Source organism: Oryctolagus cuniculus, chromosome 7 (assembly GCF_964237555.1).
Source record: "Oryctolagus cuniculus chromosome 7, mOryCun1.1, whole genome shotgun sequence".
NCBI lineage: Eukaryota > Metazoa > Chordata > Mammalia > Lagomorpha > Leporidae > Oryctolagus > Oryctolagus cuniculus.
The window spans coordinates 140,309,034-140,332,224 of NC_091438.1; the positions used below are offsets into that span (position 1 = coordinate 140,309,034).

General features: G+C 45.1%; 1 protein-coding gene across 8 annotated transcripts in view; it reads right to left on the minus strand.

Moving 5' to 3' along the window:
- The window catches only part of KPNA6 (karyopherin subunit alpha 6), a 55,988-nt gene that overhangs the window by 27,678 nt on the left and 5,119 nt on the right, over positions 1-23,191 (minus strand). For 4 of the 8 annotated variants that reach the window (XM_008273777.4, XM_070078842.1, XM_070078841.1 and 1 more), the window contains one exon: positions 10,251-10,386. The exons of 2 other annotated variants lie outside the window; for them this stretch is intronic. Coding sequence is in view for 2 of the 6 variants with exons in the window: in XM_051832081.2 (XP_051688041.2) it covers positions 760-925 (166 nt within the window). In the remaining 4 variants the exon portion in view is untranslated. Of the gene's footprint in view, positions 1-759; positions 941-10,250; positions 10,387-23,191 lie in introns of those variants that run through there. 2 more of the 8 variants (XM_002720633.5, XM_051832081.2) reach the window with 2 other exon arrangements.

A 23,191-nucleotide genomic window follows, 5' to 3' on the forward strand; every position in this document is an offset into this window, starting at 1 on the left:
CGGATCAGCGCGGTGCGCCGGCCACAGCGCGCCGGCCGCGGCGGCCATTGGAGGGTGAACCAACGGCAAAGGAAGACCTTTCTCTCTGTCTTTCTCTGTCACTGTCCACTCTGTCAAAAAAAAAAAAAAAAAAAAAAAAAGTAATCTCTGAAAGATAACATTTGGCCTGGTTCTTCAAGCAGGCGTTGACTTTGGGAATGGAAATGGATCAAGAAAGCACATAGTGAAGGAGTGAAGGAGGAAAAGTAGTCTACAAGGGCATCAGGTTGAAAGAAAAGTAAAACTTGAAGTTAAAGAGAACAGGCTGAATCCATCTCTGAGGAAATCAAGAGGATTTGTTGTTTAAATAGGGGGGGGGGGATAAGTGGATTAAGCTCCTGTTTGGAATGCCCACATTCCAAATCAGAGTGCCAGTTTATGTCCTAGGTACTCTGTTTCTGATTCAGCTTCCTGCTAATGTATTCTGGGAAGCAACAGACAATGGCTTATGTGCTTGGTTCCCTGTTATCTATGTGGGAGACCCATATGGACCTTCAGTCCAGCCCAGCTCTGGCTGTTGTGGGCATTTGGGGAGTGAACCAGCAGATGGAACTTCTCTCTCTGCATTTCAAAAAAGAGGCCCAGCTTAAGGAAGAAATAAATAAATGCCAAGGGATTCAAGTGACCATCCTTTAGGTCCTGATTATCCTTGTGCCTGGAGACTAACAGGCGGAGCACAGATTCCTGAACATAACATTGTGAACGCCTCTACCCTGTTACCTGACGCATGATTTTTCATGAATAACATTGTGAACGCCTCTACCCTGGTACCTGACACGTGGTTTTTCATGAGTCTGAACCTGGAGTCTCCCAGAGGCTTTCCCAACCTTCGAGCAGAGTTGACAGCAAAGTTGGAATGAAAACCAGGCTGTGATTTAGTCACCATGGTGACAAGAAACTATCACAAATACTTGCTTATGACCTCACTGGAAAAGCAGGCAAGGGAGGGAGTGTGAAAGGAACATCTGCAGAAAAGCACATGTGGAATCGACCAAAAGAAGACTGGGTTATCTTTCATGGATCCAGCAGTACAGGGACTTTTTCCATGGTACAATCCCTTACTTGCTGGGGTTGGATCTAGAAAATCCACATCAAAAATCTTTTCTGTCTTAGATAGCTTTGGGTTTTCTTAGTCAAGGAACTCAATCAAAGGTCACTGAAGTTATACCTCTTATTTCTAGGGAATATATGGAATACATATCTAATGCTGCCAAGCATTTTCTAAGCTTTTAGAACCATGGGAGTAGCAACAAGAAGACAAAATAGGTATGGACCCTGAAATGGCTGAGCTACTGTAGTCTTGCTAAATTCATACGATGAAGCCCTAACCCCCAGTACCTCAGAAGGTAATTATTCTTTTCATTAAAGCCCTTAAAGAGGCAAATAAGGTTACAGAGGTCATTGCTAATCCAGTACCTACTATCTTTATGAAGGAAAACACCAAGTAAATATGCAGACAGCTACCCAGAGGCTAAGGAGAGAGGTCTTAGAAGAAACCAACCCTGCTGACACCTTAACCTTAGACTTCCAGCCCCAGAACTGTGAGAAAATAAAGCACCCAGTCTGTGGTGTTTTGTTATGGTAGCCCTAGCAAACTAAACAAAACAAAACAAAACAGAGAACAGGTAACACATGAGTCCCAAATTGCTATAGTGCTCCATTTAATTACCGGTATGTCTTAAAAATGTGAAATTCTTAAGATTTTTTTTTTTTTTTTTTTTGACAGGCAGAGTGGACAGTGAGAGAGAGAGACAGAGAGAAAGGTCTTCCTTTGCCGTTGGTTCACCCTCCAATGGCTGCCGCGGCCAGCACGCTGCGGCCGGCGCACCGCGCTGATCCGATGGCAGGAGCCAGGAGCCAGGAGCCAGGTGCTTTTCCTGGTCTTCCATGGGGTGCAGGGCCCAAGGACTTGGGCCATCCTCCACTGCACTCCCTGGCCACAGCAGAGAGCTGGCCTGGAAGAGGGGCAACCGGGACAGAATCCGGCGCCCTGACCGGGACTAGAACCCGGTGTGCCGGCGCTGCTAGGCGGAGGATTAGCCTAGTGAGCCGCGGCGCCGGCCAATTCTTAAGATTTTTAACATGCATTTTCTCAGAAAAACATTTCACAAATAACCCAGCTACTGTGAGTATCGGTTAAGAATGATGTCATTACACCTTCAAGCTCACAAATATGAGTATACTTCCAAAAACTAATGAGAAAATGGAGGGCTGGTGTTGTGGTACAGCAGGTTAATCTGCTGTCTGCAATGCTGGCATCCCATATGGGTTCTTACTGCCCCACTTTCAATCCAGCTTCCTGTTAATGTACCTGAGAAAGCAAAAGAGGATGGCCCAAGTACTTACGCTCCTGCCTCCCTTGAGACATAGATAAGTTCCTGGCTCCAGCCTGGCCCAGTCCTAGCTGTTGCAGCCATTTAGGGAATGAACCAACGGATGGAAGATCTATCCCATCTCTCCCGCTCTCTCTGTAACCTTGTTTTTCAAATAAATAAATAAATCTTAAAAAAAGAAAATGTTTATTTTGATACAGCTTTCTTATAATAATGAATTTTTTCATGAATTTTTTGAAGAGTCCTTGTATGTATAGATTGAAATAACACACTCTGTGTTTTTAAGGTGTTCTTTACAGCTACTGACTCTAGCACTTTTCTAACTGAAGACTTACTTTCATGGTCTATACTTTGAGTCTGGTGCTTTAGACCGCTCGACCATCCCGACACACCATGGTCTATACTTTGAAAAGTATACCAAAATTACCAATCACTTAAAGGAGTCTACCTAGAAGAGCCCCAAAGAGCTCTATGTAAGACACTGGGGAACCTGCCTATACTTTCTTCATGAAGTCATCACTCTTTTCTAATTATGATCCAATCCATGTCTTGGTGAATGAGTACTCCTACTTAAAAAGAAAGGCTTTCTAATGAAATGTTATCATAGCTACCCTGGCACAAGGCTGAACTAAGACTTTAAATCAGGCAGACCAACTGTTGGATGCTATAGTTAGTAAACTTTACAACTCATCCCAATACATTAAAGATTACTCAGTGGCACCAGAAGGAGAGATAATGGAGATAAAAATAACCTGTTATGGGAGCCTGCATTGTAGCCTAATGGGCTAAGTTGCCGTGGGCAACGCCAGCATCCCATATGGGCACTGGTTCAAGTCCTGGATGTTCCATTTCTGATCCAGTTTCCCAGTAATGCTCCTGGGAAAGCAATGGAAGATTGCCCAAGTGTTTGGGCCTCTCCTCCCATGTGGGAGACCCAGAAGAAGCTCCTGGCTCCTGGCTTCTGCCTGGCTATTGTGGCCATTCGGGGAGTGAACCAGCAGATGCAAAATCTCTTTCTCTGACTCTTCCTTTCTCTGTGTAACTCTCTCAAATAAATAATCTTTTTTTTTTTAAAGGGACATAAAATGCACCCCCTCACACACTATATCTGATCTATAAACCATACATCTCCATTCATCTTAATTTTATTCTTTATTTTATTTGGGGCTGGCTCATGTCCCAGCTGTTCCACTTTATTTTTTTATTTTATTTATTTATTTATTTATTTTGACAGGCAGAGTGGAAAGAGAGAGAGAGAGAGAGACAGAGCGACAGGTCTTCCTTTGCCGCTGGTTCACCCTCCAATGGCCGCTGCAGCCAGTGCGCTGCGGCCGGCGCACCGCGCTGATCCGATGGCAGGAGCCAGGTACTTGTCATGCTCTCCCATGGGGTGCAGGGCCCAAGGACTTGGGCCATCCTCCACTGCACTCCCTGGCCACAGCAGAGAGCTGGCCTGGAAGAGGGGCAACCGGGACAGAATCCGGCGCCCTGACTGGGACTAGAACCCAGTGTGCCGGCGCTGCAAGGTGGAGGATTAGCCTAGTGAGCCACGGCGCCGGCCTCCACTTTCAATCCAGCTCCCTGCTAATGGGAAAAGCAGCAGAAGATCATCCCACTACCCACATGGGAGACCTAGACGAAGCTCCTGGCTTTGGCATGGCCCAGCCCCAGATGTTGTGGCCATCTGGGAAGTGCATCAGCAGATGGAAGATCTCTCTCTCTCCCTCCCTCTGGAACTCTGACTTTCAAATACATAAAACAAATCAAAAAATTTTATTTTATTTATTTGAAAGGCAGGGTGATAGAAAGCAAGACACAGACAGTAAGAAATCTTTCTCCCACATGGCTGCAACACCTGGGACAGCTCCAGCCCAAAGCCAGGAACTCCTCAGGGTCTTCCAGATGAGTGGCAGGGGTCCAAGTACTCTGAGCCATCTTCTACTGCTTTCCCAGGTGCACCAGCAAGGAGCTGGATCAGCAGCTGGGTAGCCAAGATTTTATCTAGCACTCTGATATGGGATGCTGGAGTCGCAAGCTGCAGTTTAACCTGCTGTGCCACAACACAGGGCTCTTCATCTTTTTTTTGGTGATGTATTTCCTGAATACTACCTATCTTATGGGGAGAATATAAAGCACAACAAAATGACCAACTTTAAAAAACAGAAATTACCAATACTGTCAAATCCCTACACTGAATCTCTGTGACGCTCATTCTCCTAGCCAAACCTGATTTCCATTCTTTTCATTCCAATGAAAATTCCTTTTAGCAACACCACCAAAAATATCCATATTGTCAACTCTAACAAATAAAAATGTCTGTCATATTCTTAACTCTTAAAAAAGTTGCTAATCCTGGCCGGCATTGCAGCTCACTTGGCTAATCCTCCACCAGCGGTGCCGGCACACCGGGTTCTAGTCCCGGTTGGGGTGCCGGATTCTGTCCCGGTTGCTCCTCTTCCAGGCCAGCTCTCTGCTGTGGCCAGGGAAGGCAGTGGAGGACGGCCCAAGTGCTTGGGCCCTGCACCCGCATGGGAGACCAGGAGAAGCACCTGGCTACTGGCTTCAGATCAGCGCGGTGCGCCGGCCGCAGCAGCCATTGGGGGTGAACCAACGGAAAAGGAAGACCTTTCTCTCTGTCTCTCTCTCTCTCACTGTCCACTCTGCCTGTCCAAAAAAAAAAAAGTTGCTAATCCTTTCTCAGCTTTGTTGGCACCACTCTCAATTGCATTCACATTCCCAATCTCTCTTAAGTTTCAACCCACCACTCTCCTTTGAGCTCATCAGAGTCAACTAACTACCTACTTGACATGTTTAATTGGAGAGCCAAAGGGAACTTAATTTCTTTTTTTAAGGATTTATTTATTTGAGAGGCGGAGTTACAGAAGAGAGAGAGAGAGAGAGAGAGAGAGAGAGAGAGAGAGAGAGAGATCTTCCATCCCCAAATGGCTGCAATGGCCAGAGCTAGGCCAATCCAAAGCCAAGAGCCAGAAGCCTCTTCTGGATCTCCCATGTGGGTGCAGGGGCCCAAGCACTTGGGCCATCCTCCACTGCTTTCCCAGGCCATTAGCACAGAGCTGGATTGGAAGTGGATCAGCCAGAATTCGAACCAGTGCCCATATTGGATGCTGGAGCCAGAGGTAGAAGCTTAACCTACTACGCTACAGCACCGGCTCCCCAAACTTATTTTCTAATATCCTTCCCCCACCCTAAGCCACAGCAGTAGCATTTACCAGTTATTCAATCCAAAACCTAAGAGCTTCCAAGAGCAGATTGTAGAACAGTTTTTCACTAGAAACCCAGAAAACAAGGTTTCCTCCAGAACTGATATGAAAATTAAAATGCCTCAATATAAACAACTACAAGACATAGATGCCTCAGAAAAAGACAGTTTAGATTTTTAAAGCCAGTGACCCTGTTAGTATTCTTTATATTTCTTGAAACTCTTGAAATTCTAAACTTGATTCTGACAACATCAACCTTTCCCACTTCTCTTACCTTTTCAACCACTCTTAGGTTTCTTACTGTGGTCCTCTTCTAAAGTCAAACTCTAAAGGTCAGTTTGTATCCAAATTCTAACTTGGCTCCTCTTTAGAAGAAACCCCACCCTCCAAACCCTTAACACTCTAGGTGAACTGAGCTTCTGCCTCCACTTTCCATACCAAGTTCTCAGTCCCTATTGTCACAACCTCTTGCCTACTGGCTATCTTCACCTCACCTTCCCAGTAGACCAGTGTCTTGCCTCCTATCTAGCTTACTTTTTCAGAATCAATGCTATCACAATTCACCTGGTCTTAGAATCATCTACGAACTATGCCTCCTCAAAGATAAAGTATCAGGTAAATTGATTTTACCTGTTATCCCAAATGAGTTCCAACTGATCACCTCCAACACTTTTAGTTCACATCCACACTGCCTTTACTTTTAGGTCATTACATCTTTGAGATCAAGAACTCTTGTATTTATCTTTGAGTCTATAGTCCAGTGTACCACACATAGCCTTTTCATCTGTTCCATCCAAATTATTTTTTTTTTTTTAAGATTTATTTATTTGAAAGAGAGAGACACAGAGAGAGAAGGGAAGAGAGAGGTCTTCCATCCACTGGTTCTCTTCTCAAATGGCTGCAATGGCCAAGGCTGGGTTAGGCCAAAGCCAGGAGCAGAGCCAGGAGATTCTTTCAGGTCTTCCATGTGGGTGCAGGGGCCCAAATAGTTGGGTCTCCTCTGCTGCTTTCCAAGGAGCATTATTAGCAGGGAGCTGGAAGTAGAGCAATTGGGACTTGAACCAGCATCCATATGGATGCCAGCACTGCAGGCTGAGTCTTAACCTTCCATGCCACAGTGCCAGCCCCCACCCAACATTTTAACCCAGGGATGGGAAACTTTTCTGCTGAGAGCCAAAGGGATATTTATTTATTTGAAAGAGAGGGAAAACAGATCTTCTGTCTGCTGGTTCACTCACTCAAATTGCTACCAACATCCAGGGCTAGCCCAGGCTGAAGCCAGGAGCTCCATCTGGGTTTCCCATGTGAGTGACAGCGGCCCAAACACTTGGGCCATCTGCTGCTGCTTTTCTCAGGCCATTAGCAGGGAGCAGGATCAGAAATGGAGGAGGAGCCAGCACAGTGGACAGTGTGTAAAGCTGCCACCTGCAGTGCCAGCATCCCATATGGGCAATGGTTCGAGTCCCATATGCTCTACTTCCGACCCAGCTCCCTGCTGCTAATGCACTTGGAAAAGCATCAGAGGATGGCCCAAGTGTTTGGGTCCCTGCACTCATGTGGGAGACCTGGAAGAAGGTCCTGGCTTCGGATCAGCCCTGCTCCAGCCACTGTTGCCATTTAGGGAGTCAACAAGTGGATGAAAGATCTGTCTCTCTGTCTCTGCCTCTCTCTCTGTAACTCTTTCAAATAAAAAATAAATAAATTTTTAAAAAAGAAGTAGAGCAGCCAGGACACGAACCAGCACCTATATAGGACAAGGCATAGCAAGCAGTGGCTTTTTCTACCATGCCGCCATGCCAGCTCCTGAACAAGATATTTATAACATCATTCACAAGCCATACAAAATTATCAACTTAAAAATTAGCCGAGCCGGCGCTGCGGCTCAATAGGCTAATCCTCCACCTTGCGGTGCCGGCACACCAGGTTCTAGTCCCGGTCAGGGCGCCGGATTCTGTCCCGGTTGCCCCTCTTCCAGGCCAGCTCTCTGCTTTGGCCAGGGAGTGCAGTGGAAGATGGCCCAAGTGCTTGGGCCCTGCACCCCATGGGAGACCAGGAGAAGCACCTGGCTCCTGTCTTCGGATCAGCGCGGTGCGCTGGCCGCAGCGCACCAGCCGTGGCAGCCATTGGAGGGTGAACCAGCGGCAAAGGAAGACCTTTCTCTCTGTCTCTCTCTCTCACTGTCCACTCTGCCTGTCAAAAAAAAAAAAAAAAAAAAATTAGCCTGATGGGCCTGGCGCTGTGGCATAGTGAGTAAAGCCAGTGCCTGCAGTGCCAGTTCGGGTCCCAGCTGCTCTACTTTGATCCAGCTCTCTGCTATGGCCTGGGAAAGCAGCAGAGGATGGCTCAAGTGCTAGGGCCCTTGCACCTGGATGGGATACCTGGAAGAAGCTTCTGGTTTCTGGCTTCAGATCAGCTCAGCTCTGGCCATTGAGGCCATTTGGAGTAAACAAGCGGATGGAAGATCTCTTTCTCTCTCTCTGCCTCTCTGTAACTCTGCCTTTCAAATAAATAAATCTTTTAAAAAAAGAAAATACAGATTAATGCAACAAACAGAATCCAAAGAATAAATGAATTATTAAAATTGAGTGGAATCCTGGCATGTCAGTTTTAAGGCAGCCAAAGTAAAGCAATATGAACACTTACATAATTTTGGAAAGCAAAGTGTTTCTGAAACTTGGCTTCAGAAATGAACAAATACCTATGGCTCTAGGGTCTGTCTACTCTTAAGGTTTTGATTTTGGAACTAGAGAGGCTGGTAATAATAGACTATGATGTCTTCTGCTTATTCCATATAACTTGGCACTTTAGCAAACAATTTACAGGCTGAATCAGAATGAATTTAATTAGTCTGGTCTCTCTGACTCAAGATTCTATTTCTTTGACCTATACCCATGTTCAAACACCATCACTGATATGAAACATACAGTTGGGGCCGGTGCTGTGGCTCAATAGGCTAATCCTCCGCCTTGCGGCGCCGGCACACCAGGTTCTTGTCCCGGTCGGGGCACCGGATTCTGTCCCGGTTGCCCCTCTTCCAGGCCAGCTCTCTGCTGTGGCCAGGGAGTGTAGTGGAGGATGGCCCAAGTCCTTGGGCCCTGCACCCGCATGGGAGACCAGGAGAAGCACCTGGTTCTTGGCTTCAGATCAGCGCGATGCGCCGGCCGCAGTGGCCATTGGAGACCTTTCTCTCTGTCTCTCTCTCTCTCATTGTCCACTCTGCCTGTCGGGGGGGGGGGGGTTTCCATACAGTTGGACTTCTGATTTTCAGGTCTGCACCCAGGAATGTATCTGCAGTTTCAAGTAACCACAGATCAAAAATATTCAGGAAAAAACTGTCTTTACCAAAGAGTCTACTCTAAAAAAGTCTACATGACTTTTTTCCTTCTCATTAACATACAGATGACTCTGTAAATAATACAGTATAACAAGTATTTATATAGCATTTGAATTATATTATGACCTTCTTTGAGTGGACTTTCACTGTCCTATTGATAAAGAGGAAATTCTATTTTTTTCTTTGTGACAGCTTAAGATCCACTTCATCTACTATACAATTCATCCATTTAAAGTGTACAACTCAATGATTTTTAGTATAGTCTTCACCAAAGATCTTCACCAAACTAAAAACAAACTCTACTCTGTAGCTGTTAACCTCAATCCCACCATTTGGCAAGTAATCATTAATCTACTTTTCATCTGTATACATCTGCCTATTCTGGACATTTCATCTAAATGGAATCATATAATATAGAACCTTTTTTTTTAAAAAAAAATATTTATTTATTTGAAAGAGTTAGAGAAGGGGAGAGAAACAGAGATGTTCTTCCTTCTGGTTGACTCTCCACATGGCAGCAATGGCCAGAGCTGGGCCAGGCCAAAGCTAGGAGCCAAGAGCTTCTTCTGGGTCTTGCACGTGGGTGGCAGGGGCCCAAGCACTTAGGCCATCTTCTGCTGCTTTTCCAGGCATGGACCAGCACCCATATGGAATGCTGGTGTTGCAAGCAGAGGCTTTACCTACTATGTCACAATGCTGGCCCCAATATCTGATCCTTTTCGATGGGTTTCTTATAATTAGCATAAATAATTTTAAGGTTTATCCATGTTGCAGTGTAGGTACTTCACTTTTTTTTTTAGTGTCAAATAATATTTTAGGATAGATGTCCCTAAAGTCTGGCAAAGAGTCTGAAATTTTTAATAGTAACATTATGTGACTGGACATAGAATACCTTCAAGGGTTTTCTATTAGAAAGAGCTATGTAGTGCTGAGCAAAGACAGCTGTGCTGGATGAATCACCAACAGGAACACTGGAAGCAGGGAGGTATTGGTGAAATAAGGTACAAAAATAGACAATCTGATTCCTAGTCTTGCTGCTTAATAATTCTGCAACTGAGATTATCATTTATATGTATCTCAATTTTCTTACCCTCACCCCTATCTACTTCAGAGTTATGGTAAGATCAAATCAGAATATACATGAGCTTTTTATATAAAAGAAGATTCTGTACATAGTAAAACGCTATGCTGGTAAAGTAGGATTAGGTTTGGAAATGGCTTTTCAAACTTCCAGAATGTCCCAGAATTTCACGATCAGGAAATACTACAAACAAGAAAACAGTATGAACCACATCTGACAGCATGAGGCTCTCAGGGTATTACCTGCAAGCCTCTAAGAACTGCCAATCACCAGACAACGGAAGAGACTCCTCAACAACTGGATCGGTTCAGAATGAGATTACAAGGCTGCTCATATTTTGGCAGCATCCTCACAGGACTGGGCTGAACAACAATCATTCTAGGAAACAAAACCAAATACATAAATTAGGTGGTTTTAGTTAAAAGCCACCCAGGGCAAACTATCTCCTACATGACTATATATTCAAATTTTAAGGTCTAAGGAATGAGCCAGGTAACTGATAGCTCTAGTGCTCTAATCCTAATTCTATTGTGAATATGTAAATACAATGTTCAGATCTATGGGAAGAAGGTAAGAGATAGAGTTATAGGAAACAACTAGGACAGCCATAATCCAAACAATTTCCACCAAAGAAATTTTCCAACTATTTCTTGTGGAAATTGCAGAATCTGGTTGTTCTTACATTGCTAGGGACATTCCACTGCCACTATCATAAGGTTCTATAAAGATGAAAATTAATTAAAGTAAGGGAAAAAAGAGCTCAACTTCCATTTAAGTTAACCCCAAAATATTTCCCGAATATCTTCTAAGCTCTTGCACTGTTCAAGAAATCAAGATATATATGTGTATATATACATATAAAATATAAACACACACACACACACTTTCACAGATGGTTATCTCCAAACTGACACAAATAGTATTCCAAGGCTGGCACTGTATAAAGATCTTCAAGAAGCTTTACAATTTAGCTTAGTCTCATAACACTAAGAACAAAAAAGTTAATTTAAGTGTGCAGAGTTCAGAAGGTAGTAGTGAGGACTATCTTTACTGAGTGTTAAACTCTGAAATGGTCTTTAAAAGCTAGATGGCTGGGGCCAGCGCTGTGGCGCAACGGGTTAACACCGTGGCCTGAAGCGCTGCAATCCCATATGGGCGCTGGTTCGAGAACCGGCTGCTCTGCTTCCAATCCAGCTCTACTGTGGCCTGGGATAGCAGTGGAGGGTGGCCCAAGTCCTTGGGCTATTGCACCTGTGTGGGAGACCCAGAGGAAGCTCCTTGCTCCTGACTTCAGATCAGTGCAGCTCCAGCCGTTACAGCTAGTTGGGGAGTGAACCACTGGAAAGACCACCTCTCTCTCTCTCTCTCTCTGCCTCTCCTCTCTCTGTGTAACTCTTTCAAATAAATAAATAAATCTTAAAAAAAAAAAAAAAAGGCTAGATGGCTAATATTTCTGAAAGTAGTGAAAGTGGGGAGGCTCAGCAGTTCTAGGAGAAAGCCCAAGGTCAATTTGGAAGAACAAAAACAGTTCGGTTAGAGAAGCATAAAAACAAAGGCCACCCAGCAAAATGCCTCTGAGAAGTGTGAAAACTGCTAGCACAGCTCCTAGTCATTGGACAGGGAAGGTTCTTTATTGTCTGTAGGCTGAATTACACAAACCCCTCTGATTAGCTCTTCATTTTAACTCTTGGTAATACAAAAAAGGGTCTTTCCAAAAGCCCTTCTGGGGGTCAGTGCTATGGTGTAGCGGGTAAAGCCACTGACTGTACTGCTGGCATCCCACATGGCCACCAATTCGAGTTCCAGCTGCTCCACTTCTGATCCAGCTCTCTGCTATGGCCTGGAAAAGCAGCAGAAGATGGCCAAGTCCTTGGGCCCCTGCACCCGCGTGGGAGACCCAGAAGCAGCTCCTAGCTCTTGGCTTCAGATCAGCCCAGCTCTGGCCATTGCAGCCATTTGGGGAGCGAACAAGTAGATGGAAGACCTCTCTCTCTCTCTCTGCCTCTCTATAACTCTGCCTTTCAAATAATAAATAAAAAATTTTTTAAAAAAAAAAGCTCTTCTGACAAGTGAAAAAACATATATATTAATTGAAAAAGAGGGAACCAAAGAGGATTTTGTGCAGGGATTAGCCCACATTTTATTATCAGAGTACCTGGATTCAAGTCCCTGCTCCTTCTGATTCAGATTCTTGCTATTGTACACCCTGGGAGGCAGCAATGATGGCTCAAGTACTTGGGTCCTGCCACTTGTGTGTGAGATCCCAATTGAGTTCCAGTTTCCTGGCTTCAGCCTGGCCCAAATCTCATTATTGTAGGCATTTAGGGAGTGAACCAGAGGATAGACTATCTCTTTCTGCCTTTCAAATCAATAAAAATTGAAAACCAAAAAGAAGGAGCTTTGGGGACCCAGTGCTGTGGCACAGTGGGTAAGGCCAACGCCTATGACGCCAGAATCCCATGTGGGCACCAGCTTGAGTCCCAACTGCTCCACATCCGATCCAGCTCCCTGCTAATGCACCTGGGAAGGCAGCAGAAGAGGGCCCAAGTGCTTAGGCCCCTGCACCCACATGAGAGACCTGGAAGACACTCCTAGCTTTGTCCGGGTCCAGCATTTGGGGAATGAACCAGAGTTTGGGAGACCTCTCTCTGTCTCTGTCTCTCCCTCTCTCTGTAACTCTGCCTTTCAAATAAATAAATTCAAAAAAAGAAAAGTTTATAGAATATAAAGATAACTTCATGAAAGGGGGAAAAAAAAGAAGTCTGACTTGAGAGGCAAGGCTCACAGTGGGAGGAATTCTTTCCACCTTCAGAAGACATGCCTTTGACAGACATCCAATGTTGTCCCTCAAATTCTATCAATTTGTCCCAATACGATGCAATAGAAGGAGAACTGTTTTAGTGTCAGGTTGAGTTGGGTTCTAAACCCAACTGCATGACCATGGGCAAATTACCCACTATTGTTGATTCTTACTACTGCCTTCCTAAAATAAGGATGATAAATTTTATAGGGCCCTGTAGGATTTTTTTTTTTTTTACAGAATTATTTATTTTAATGGGCCAGTGCCGTGGCTCACTTGGTTAATCCTCTGCCTGCGGCACCGGCATCCCATATGGGCGCTGGTTCTAGTCCTGGTTGCTCCTCTTCCAGTCTAGCTCTCTGCTGTGGCCTGGGAGGGCAGTGGAGGATGGCCCAAATGCTTGGTTCCCTGCACCCGCATGGGAGACCAGGAAGAAGCACCTGGCTCCTGGCTTTGGATTGGTGCAGCGCCGGCCATAGCGGCCACTGGGGGAATGAACCAACGGAAGGAAGACCTTTCTCTCTGTCTCTCTCTCTCACTGTCTAACTCTACCTGTCAAATAAATTTTTTTTAAAAAAAGAAAAGAATTATTTATTTTATTTGAAAGTCAGAGTTACGTAGAGAAGGAGAGGCAGAGAGAGGTCTTCCCTCTGCTGGTTCACTCCCCAATTGGCCACGATGGCTGGAGCTGTGCTGATCTAAAGCCGGAAGCCACGAGCTTCTTCTGGGTCTCCCACATGGGTGCAGGGGCCTAAGGACTTGGGCCATCCTCTACTGCTCTCCCACGCCATAGCCGAGAGCTGGATCAGAAGTGGAGAAACCGGGACTCAAACTAGTGTCCATATGGGATGTCGGCACTGCAGGCGGCAGCTTTATCTGCTACGCCACAGCACTGGCCCCAGCCTGCAGGATTAACAAGATACTGTCAGCATGTCTAGGGCCTAAACGCTGAATCAGTGGTAGTTCCATTTCATTCTTCAGCTCCTACAGTGAATAGCATCTATTCCTCATGGGGCAATTTTCAGGAACTAAGGGTCAAAGAAGAGAACTATATTTTATTGCTCTCTATTAAATAATGGCTTTTCCTTTTCCTTTCTTTTAACACTTGTTTCTTTTAATCTTTATCCTTCTATTTTTTCTTTATTCTCTCAAAAACTAGACTAAGAACCAATGAGGGGCTGGTGTTGCAACACAACAGGATGAGTGTTCTATGCCGGTATCCCATAAGAGCGTCAGCTCTAATCTCAGCTGCTCCACTTCAGATGCAGCTCCCAACTAATAAGCCTGGAAAAGTAGGGAAGATGGCCCAAATGCATGGGCCCTTCGTCACCCACCAGGGAGACCTAGATGGAGTTCCTGGCCTGCCTCAGCCAAAGCAGCCATTTGGAGAGTGAACCAGTGGATGCAAGATCTCAGTTTCTCTGTCTTTCAAATAAATAAATTTTAAAAGGGGGGGACGGAGGAGGGGAGGAACTATTGCCTCCCATTTACTTCATTCCAAGGTGAGTAATTAGTCATGTCTTATTAGTTCACATCTAATACCTGAGAAGTTCCTTCCAATCATATCCCATAAGTACCTCCAATGTTTAAAAAGAAAAAAAAAATTATTTTCTCCTTAACTTTTACCATATCTATCTACCTACCTACCTACCTACCTATTTCTCTTAAGTCATGATCCGCTACCTTTATCTGCAATTCCAAAATCAAAAGAGCCGTGAAAATAGGAAGGTTTTAGGTAAATATGGCCTCAAAACATATTTAGCAGCAAAACCGGAACTAAACTGACAGGAGACTATTTATAGTCCTTATTCCGCAGATACTCAAATGTTTTGCTACATAAATATATTGTATTCAAAAAGGTGAAATTGGATCTACAAAGCTCAATCTTACCTAATCAAATCTTATTCCTTAATATTACATGAACAACATTGGCACTGACTTGCAAGAATTAATACTGTAAGGGGCCGGTGCTGTGGCTTGGTAGGCTAAGCCTCCACCTGCGGCACTGGCATCCCATATGGTTTCATGTCCTGGCTGCTCCTCTTCTAATCCAGCTCTCTGCTAATGGTCTGGGAAAACAGAAGATAGCCGAAGTCCTTGGGCCCCTGTCCCCATGTGGGAGACCCAGAAGTTCTTGGCTCTTGGCTTCGGTCTGGCCCAACCCTGGCTGTTACAGCCATTTGGAGAGTGAATCACTGGAGGGAAGATCTCTCTGTGTCACTCCTCTTCTCTCTAACTCTGTCTTTCACATATACAAATCTGTCTAAAAAAGTTCATGGTGCAGCACCATGGCGCAGCAGGTTAAGCTGCTGTCTACACTGCCAACATCCCATGGGGCAGCTGGAGTCCCAGCTGCTCCATTTCGGATCCAGCTCCCTGCTATGGCCTGGGAAAGCAGCAAAAGATGGCCCAAGTCCTTGGGCCCCTGCAACCACATGGGAGACACAGAGAAGGTCCTGGCTCCTGGCTTGGGACCAGTCCAGCTCTGGCCATTGAGGCCATTTGGGGAGTGAACCAGCAGATGGAGGATCTCTCTCTCTTTGCAACTCTGCCTTTCAAATAAATAAATCTTAAAAAGAAAAAAAAAGTATGGGGGGCCGGTGCAGTGGGTTAATCCTCCACATGCAGTGTTGGCATCCCATACAGGCACCGGTTCTAGTCCCGGCTGCTCCTCTTCCAACCCAGCTCTCTGCTGTGGCCTGGGAAGGCAACAGAAGATGGCCCAAGTCCTTGGGCTCCTGCACCTGTGTGGGAGACCAGAGGAGGCTCCTGGCTCCTGGCTTTGGATTGGTGCAGCTCTGGGTGTTGCGGCCATTTGGGGAGTAAATCAGGACAGAGGACCTTTCTCTCTGTCTCTCCTTCTCACTGTTTGTAGCTCTAACTTTCAAATAAATAAATAAAATCTTAAAAAAAAAAAAAGTCCACATTTAAACTCATCTCAGTTATCAGCATCAACTTCCTATTCTGCTGCTCAAAGTAGGATGTCTAACAATGCTCACTCCCGCACCCCAGCTTCACTACCAGATGAAATCAACAACCAAGTCCTGTTGATTCAAATTCCTAATTTTCTTCTGTATTATTACCACCTCTGTCACAGCCATTATTATCTCTTGCTAGGACTACCACACTATTTAAAGAACTGTGTAGTTGGAATCTTATTGCATTCTAATTCACTCTTCCCAGAGCAATCCCAGTAATACACACACACACACACACACACACAATCATGTTACTTCTGAGACGGCAGTTTACTATCCTCACAATAAAGTCCTAATGTCACCCCCTATGCTACCAACTGATCTACCCCCACCAATCTTTACCCTCATATCTTCCCATGAAGAACTAGCTATCCATGTCAGTCTCAGCTTGAAGACCTTCCCTGACTCCCCTAATGTTGAATGGATCCCCTTACTAAATGCTTCTATGGCTCTCTGGACTGCCTTACCCAAAATATTTATCATTTTATATGGTCTGCAAAGATCAACTGCAGTGTAGGCAGAAAAATGTTTGTTTATACACACACACATATCAATGGGTGAGAGGCTGCCTTATTAATACTTAATTACTTACCAGCCTATTAATAATGGCAACTTTTATCTGTTGGTCAGAAGAGCAAGTTTCCTGAAGAATGGCTAGCAATTACGCCCAGCAGTAGCCACGCATAGCACATTATAATAGTTCATTCACATTCACCATACTGCTGCATACCACCTGCTGCCTACCTAAGTGGATTTATAAGCTATCTAGTTTTAACTAAATTAACACTAACAAAATGGGTAAGTGCCTTACAGTCCTATCAAGAAACTGAATGGGGGGGGGGGGGGTTTGGCATTGTGGTACAGCAGGTTAAGCCATCACTGCAAACACAGTTTGAGTCTCAGCTGTTCTACTTCCAACCCATCTCCCTGGTACTGTGCCTGGGCAGGCACTGGATGATGGCCCAGGTACTTAGGCCCCAGCCAAAGACATGGGAGACCAGGATGGAGTTCCCGGTTTCCTCCTAGTCCAGACCTGCCTGTTGCAGGCATGTGAGAAGTGAACCAGCAGATGAAATACTGAGTCCTTGCCACCCACATGGGAGACCCGTATGGAGTTTCTGGCTCCTGGCTTAGGTCTAGCTCAAGACCTGGCTGTTATGGACATTTGGTAATTGAACAAGTGGGTGGTAACTCTCTTTCTGCTTTCAAGGAACTAAACAAATCTTTTTTAAATTTTTTTTAACTGAATGAAAAAGATGTGAGTAAAGCAAGTACAGGAGGAACAAGAAAATGGCAGAGGTGACGCCTCTGGTGGACTTAGCTTCACACCAGAATTTCACCTGCCACATTACAATAAAACAAAAAATGTAATGACATCAGGACTAAGTAAGCCCAAACTTTTTGCTATCTACAGACTACCTAAAATATAGATTTACCCTCTTTTATGACCTTACTCCAAATTTTATATTATTCCTAAAATAATACCTATTGAATAGGTATAACCAGCATGACATTTAAAAATGTTTGTCTTCATTCTTTTTAAACATTTGAAGATATATATATATATATATATATATGTATATATATATATGGCCAGCGCTGTGGCATAACAGGTAAAACCGCTGCCTGCAATGCTGGTGTCCCATACAGACGCCGGTTCAAGTCCCGGCTACTCCACTTCCAACTCAGCTCTCAGTTATGGCCTGGGAAAGTACTGGAAGATGGCCCAAGTCCTTGGGCCCCTGCACCCACGTAGGAGACCTGGAAGAAGCTCAGGCTCCTGGCTTCAGATCAGCCCAGCTCTAGCCTTTGTGGCCATCTGGGGAGTGAACCAGTGGATGGAAGACCTCTCTCTCTCCCTCTGTTGTAAACTCTTTCAAATAAACATATAGATCTTAAAAAAAACAAAAACAAAAACTGCCGGCGCCGCGGCTCACTAGGCTAATCCTCCGCCTTGCGGCGGAGGATTCTAGTCCCGGTCGGGGCGCCGGATTCTGTCCCGGTTGCCCCTCTTCCAGGCCAGCCCTCTGCTGTGGCCAGGGAGTGCAGTGGAGGATGGCCCAGGTGCTTGGGCCCTGCACCCCATGGGAGACCAGGAAAAGCACCTGGCTCCTGGCTCCTGCCATCGGATCAGCGTGGTGCGCCGGCTGCAGCGCGCCGGCCGCGGCGGCCATTGGAGGGTGAACCAACGGCAAAGGAAGACCTTTCTCTCTGTCTCTCTCTCTCACTGTCCACTCTGCCTGTAAAAAAAAAAAAAAAAAAAAAAAAAAAAAAAAAAAAAAAAAAAAAAAAAAACCAAAGAACAAAGTGCTGTAGAATTCAGAAGGGGGGTTCACTTCCAATTTGGAAGGTTGAAAGTATTTGGGAAAGGTTCATCTAAGAGGTAGCATTTAAAATTAGACCTTGGACCCTTAGCACTGTGGTGCAACTGGTTTAGGCCTCTGCTGGCATCCCATATCAGAGTGATGGTTCTAGTGGTCCTGAATGTTTTGTTTCTGATCCAGTTCCTCACTAATGCAGCTGGGAAAGCAGCAGAATACACACACACATATCATTGGGTGGCCCAATGACTTGAGCCCTGCCAATCATGTGAGAGACCCAGACAGGGTTCTGGCTCCTGGCTCCTGCCTGGCCTAGACCTGGTTGGTGTGGCCTTTTGAGGAGTAAACCAAAGATTAAAGATATCTCTAGATTTGCCTCTGTCTCTTGGCCTTCTAAATAAATAATAAATTTAATTAATAAATAAATTGGATCTTGAAAAACAGGAAAGATTTCCACAGGAACACATAGGGATTACTTGTCACTTTCTCCACCAGGAATGCTTAAGTACAAAGGGAGTAGTCTGAATGGAATTCAGGATATGTACAAAAATACTGAGTGAATGAAACCAGAAAAGTGAGTAAGAAGGCCTTGATAATGCACCCTGTAGATTATGATTTCAGGAGTCGATGGTTACCAAGCTAAGCAGTAGAGTGACAAGATCAGATGTGTGTTTTGGTAACAGTGCTGCAGCACAATTGGTAGTGGTAGGGGAAGCTATAAAAGAGATTAATTTGGAGATGATGATTTGGGGAACCAGACAGGAAGATTAGGTAGGAAGAGGTGAGTTGGAATTTCTACCAGTCCTTCATTGTAACTGTATCCCTTTACCTGTCAATTTAATATGTCCACCTTCCCAATGATGCACCTTTGTCTCATCCAGGACCAGGAAGGAAAGGATGCCATGATGGCTGTATTGACATTAAATTCCACATGAAGGGGCCATGAAAATCCCAGAGAGTTTCACAAACACTAAACTCTATTCAGGCATCACACTCTATCTCAAAAAAAAAGATTTATCACACGGTGCGGGGGTGCCTTTTCTAGTCTTGATCATGCTTGGGGCTCCTTCTAGGGCCTTGTCACCTTCTCTCTCCTCATAGGCAACTCTCTGGCCCACTCATGATGGGTATCACTCCATGTGGGGTGATCCACACTTACATATGAATGTTATGCTCAGCTTCTCTCTCTCTTAAATAAATCCTGCTGGGGCTGGCATTGTGGCTCAGTGGGTGGCATCCCATATGCGCAATTATTTGAATCCTGGGTGTTCCACTTCCAATCCAGGTCCCTTCTAAGGTGCTTGGGAAAGCAGTAGAAGGTGGCCCAAGTTCTTGGGCCCCTGCCACCCAAGTGGGAGCCCCAAATGGAGTTCCAGGCTCCTAGCTTCAGCCTGGTCCAGCTCTAGCCATTTATGGCAATTTGAGGAGTGAACCAGTGAATGGAAGATTATCTTACCCTCTGCCTCTTGGTAACTCTGCCTTTCAAATAAGAAAATAGACAAATACAAAAATAAATCTTTAAAATAAACCCCACCCTCATTTGTGCAATGTATGCTTCTGCTTTGAATTCTTATCTCTGTAGGGACAAGAGCCAGGAAAAGATTAAAATACACAGGCCTAGGGCCGGCACTGTAGCATATTAGGTTAATCTTTCTCCTGTGGCAAGGCATCCCATATGGGTGCCAGTTCTAGTCCTGGCTGCTCCTCTTCCAATCCAGCTCTCTGCTATGGCCTGTGAAAGCAGCAGAGGATGGCCCAAGTGCTTGGGCCCCTGTACCCAAATGGGAGACCCGGAAGAGGCTCCTGGCTGCGGATGAGTCCAGTTCCAGCCAGTGTGGCCATTTGAGGAGTGAGCCAGCAGATGGAAGACCTTTGTCTCTCCCTCTCACTGTCTGTAACTCTACCTCCCAAATAAATAAAATCTTAAAAAAAAAAAAAAAAAAAAAAAAAGATACATAGGTCCAGGGCCAGCATTGTGGTGTTACAAGTTAAGCTGCTGCCTGTGATGCCGACATCCCATACAGGCCCCAGTTCTAGTCCTGGCTAATCCATTTCTGATTCAGCTCCTAGCCAACGCACCCGGGAAACAGTGGAAGATGGCCCAAGTCTTTGGGCCCCTCCCATGTAGGAGACTGGAGGAAGCTCTTGGCTCCTGGTTTCTGGCTTCGGATTGGCCCAGCTAGGGCTGTTGCAGCCATTTGGGTTATGAGCCAGTGGATGGAAGTTCTCTCTCTCCCTCTAACTCTAGCTCTCTGTAAATCTGCCTTTCAAATAAATAAATCTTTTAAGAAATATATTATCAAGAGATCTTCCTTACTCTCACCCTCAGTGGCTCACTCTCAAAACTGCCTGCTCTTATCTACAAATTCTGCCTCATAATCCCAACACTGTTAATAGCATTTCAGAGTCAGAAAAGGGCTCCTCCTTTTACAGAGGTAGAACATAGCCCTTAATAGCCCACACTCCGGTTAGAACCATACTTAAGGGCTCCTCCATTCAGTTACATGCTGTTTACAAAGTAGTAAGGCCTGAGGAATGTTAGCATATACCACTGTTGTGCCATCATCATGGAATGTACTTACACAATACCAGATGGTACGGCCTAAATACATGTGACACAGCTAGCATTCTTAGGATTCAAACCTATACAGCATGTAGCTGAACTGAATACAGCATGCAACTGTTAACACTATGGTATTTGTGCATCTACAGAAATGGTAGAGTAAAAATGGGATACAAATAGTACAAAAAGGTACAGCTGTATAAGGCACTTACCATGAATGGAGTTTGCAGGACTACAAGTTGCTTTGAGTGAGTCAGTGAGTGAATGCCAAGGCCTAAGAATTGTTGAGTATTACGGTAGATTTTCTAAACACTATACTTAGGCTACACAATAAGCATTACAGTTTTTTCCTCTCTTCAATAAATTAATCTTGGCTTACTCTAACTTTTTTACTTTATAAACTTTCAAATATTTTTACTCTTTTGCAGTAAGAGCTAAATACATCAAACAGTTGTACAAAATCTTCCTTTGTATCTTTATTCTACACACTTTTTTCTCTTTCCAAACATCTTTTCAAATTTTTCTTTGGGGGTCAGTGCTGTGGCACAGTATATAAAGCTGCCACCTGCAGTGCTGGCATCCCATTTGGGTGCCAGTTCAAGTCCCGGCTGCTCCACTTCCGATCCAGCTCTCTGCTATGGCCTGGGAAAGTAGTAGAAGATGGCCCTGCACCCACATGGGAGGCCCAGAAGAAGCTCCTGGCTCTTGACTTGGATTGGTGCAGCTCCAGCTATTGTGGACAATTGGGGAGTGAAGCAGCAGATGGAAGACCTCTCTCTCTCTCTCTGCCTCTCCTTCTCTCTGTGTAACTCTTTCAAATAAATAAATCTTAAAAATTTTTTTTTTTCTTTGCTAAAAACTAAGACATCACAAACATTAGTCTAGGCAGGATCATCAAGATCAGTGTCTTCCAGGGTCAGCATTATGGTGGCAGGTTAAGCCACTGCCTGCAAAGCCAGCACCTCGTGTGAGCCCTGGTTGGAATCCTGGTTGCTCCACTTCTGATCCAACTACCCACGAATGCACCTGGGAAACTAGTAGAATATGGTGCAAGCACTTGAGGCCCTGCAACCACATGGGAAACCCAGATGGAGTTCCAGGTTTCTGGCTTCCACCTGGCCCAGCTCTATTTGTTGCAGTCATTTGGAAAAAGTAGCAAATGCAGAAGATTCTTTGTCTCTCCCTCCCTCTCTGTAACTCTGCCTTTCAAATAAACAAATAAATATTTTAAAAATGTCCACTCTGCCTGTCAAAAAAAAAATATTTTAAAAAGTTGCATCATTTAATGAGTTTCTTGTGTTTAAAAATAGGGGGCCAGCGTCCCATATGGGTGAAGGTTTGAGTCCTAACTGCTCAACCTTCAATCCAGCTCCCAGCTAATGTGTCTGGGAAAGCAGCAGAAGACGGTCCAGATGCACAGGCCCCTGCCACCCACATAGCAGACCCAGATGGAGTTCCAGGTTGCTGGCTTCAGCCTGGCCTAGCCCTGACTGTTGCAGACATTTGGAGAGTGAATCAGCAGATGAAGCTCTCTGTCTCTCCCTCTCTGTAACTCTTTCAAATAAACAAATAAATATATAAAAAAAATTCACAGTCTTTCCACCTCTACATCTTGATCCACTAGAAGGTCTCAGAAGCAGTAACACCGATGGATCTGTCATTATAACAACTTCTTCGGGAGTATTTCTTGAGGGACCTCCCCGCGGCTCTTCTTGAGGAGGTCTCACTCTTCAGAAATAGGAGGGTACATCAAAAAGTTTGTGGAGGGGCCGGCGCTGTGGCACAGTGGGTTAATTCCCTGGCCTGAAGTGCCGGCATCCCATATGGGTGCCGGTTCGAGACCTGGCTGCTCCTCTTCCAATCTAGCTCTCTGCTATGGCATGGGATAGCAGTAGAAGATGGCCCAAGTCCTTGGGCCCCTGCACCCACGTGGGAGACCTGGAAGAAGCTCCTGGCTACTGATCAGCACAGCTCCGGCCCTCGCAGCCAATTGGGGAATAAACCAGCGGACGGAAGACCTCTCTCTCTCTCTCTCCTCTCTGTGTGACTCTGACTTTCAAATAAATAAATAAATCTTTAAAAAAAAAAAAAGTTTGCGGAATAATAAAATTAAAAAATAAATTCTGGGGGCCGGCGCTGTGGCATAGTGAGCAGACCCACCGCCTGCAGTGCCGGCATTCCATATGGGCACCGGTTAGTCCCAGCTGCTCCACTTCCAATCCAGTTCTTCCACTTCCAATCCAGCTCTCTGCTATGGCCTGGGAAAGCAGTGGAAGATGCCCCAAGTACTTGGGCCCCTGCACCTACGTTGGGAGACCCAGAAGAAGCTCCTGGCTCCTGACTTGGGATCGGCGCAGCTCTAGCCTTTGCGGCCATCTGAGGAGTGAACCAGAGGATGGAAGACCTCTTTCTCTCTGCCTTTCTTCCTCTCTCTGTGTAACTCTTTCAAGTAAATAATAAATAAATCTTTAAAAAAAAATTCTGGTGCAAGAAATTTTTGAAACCCATGTAGTTTTTTTTC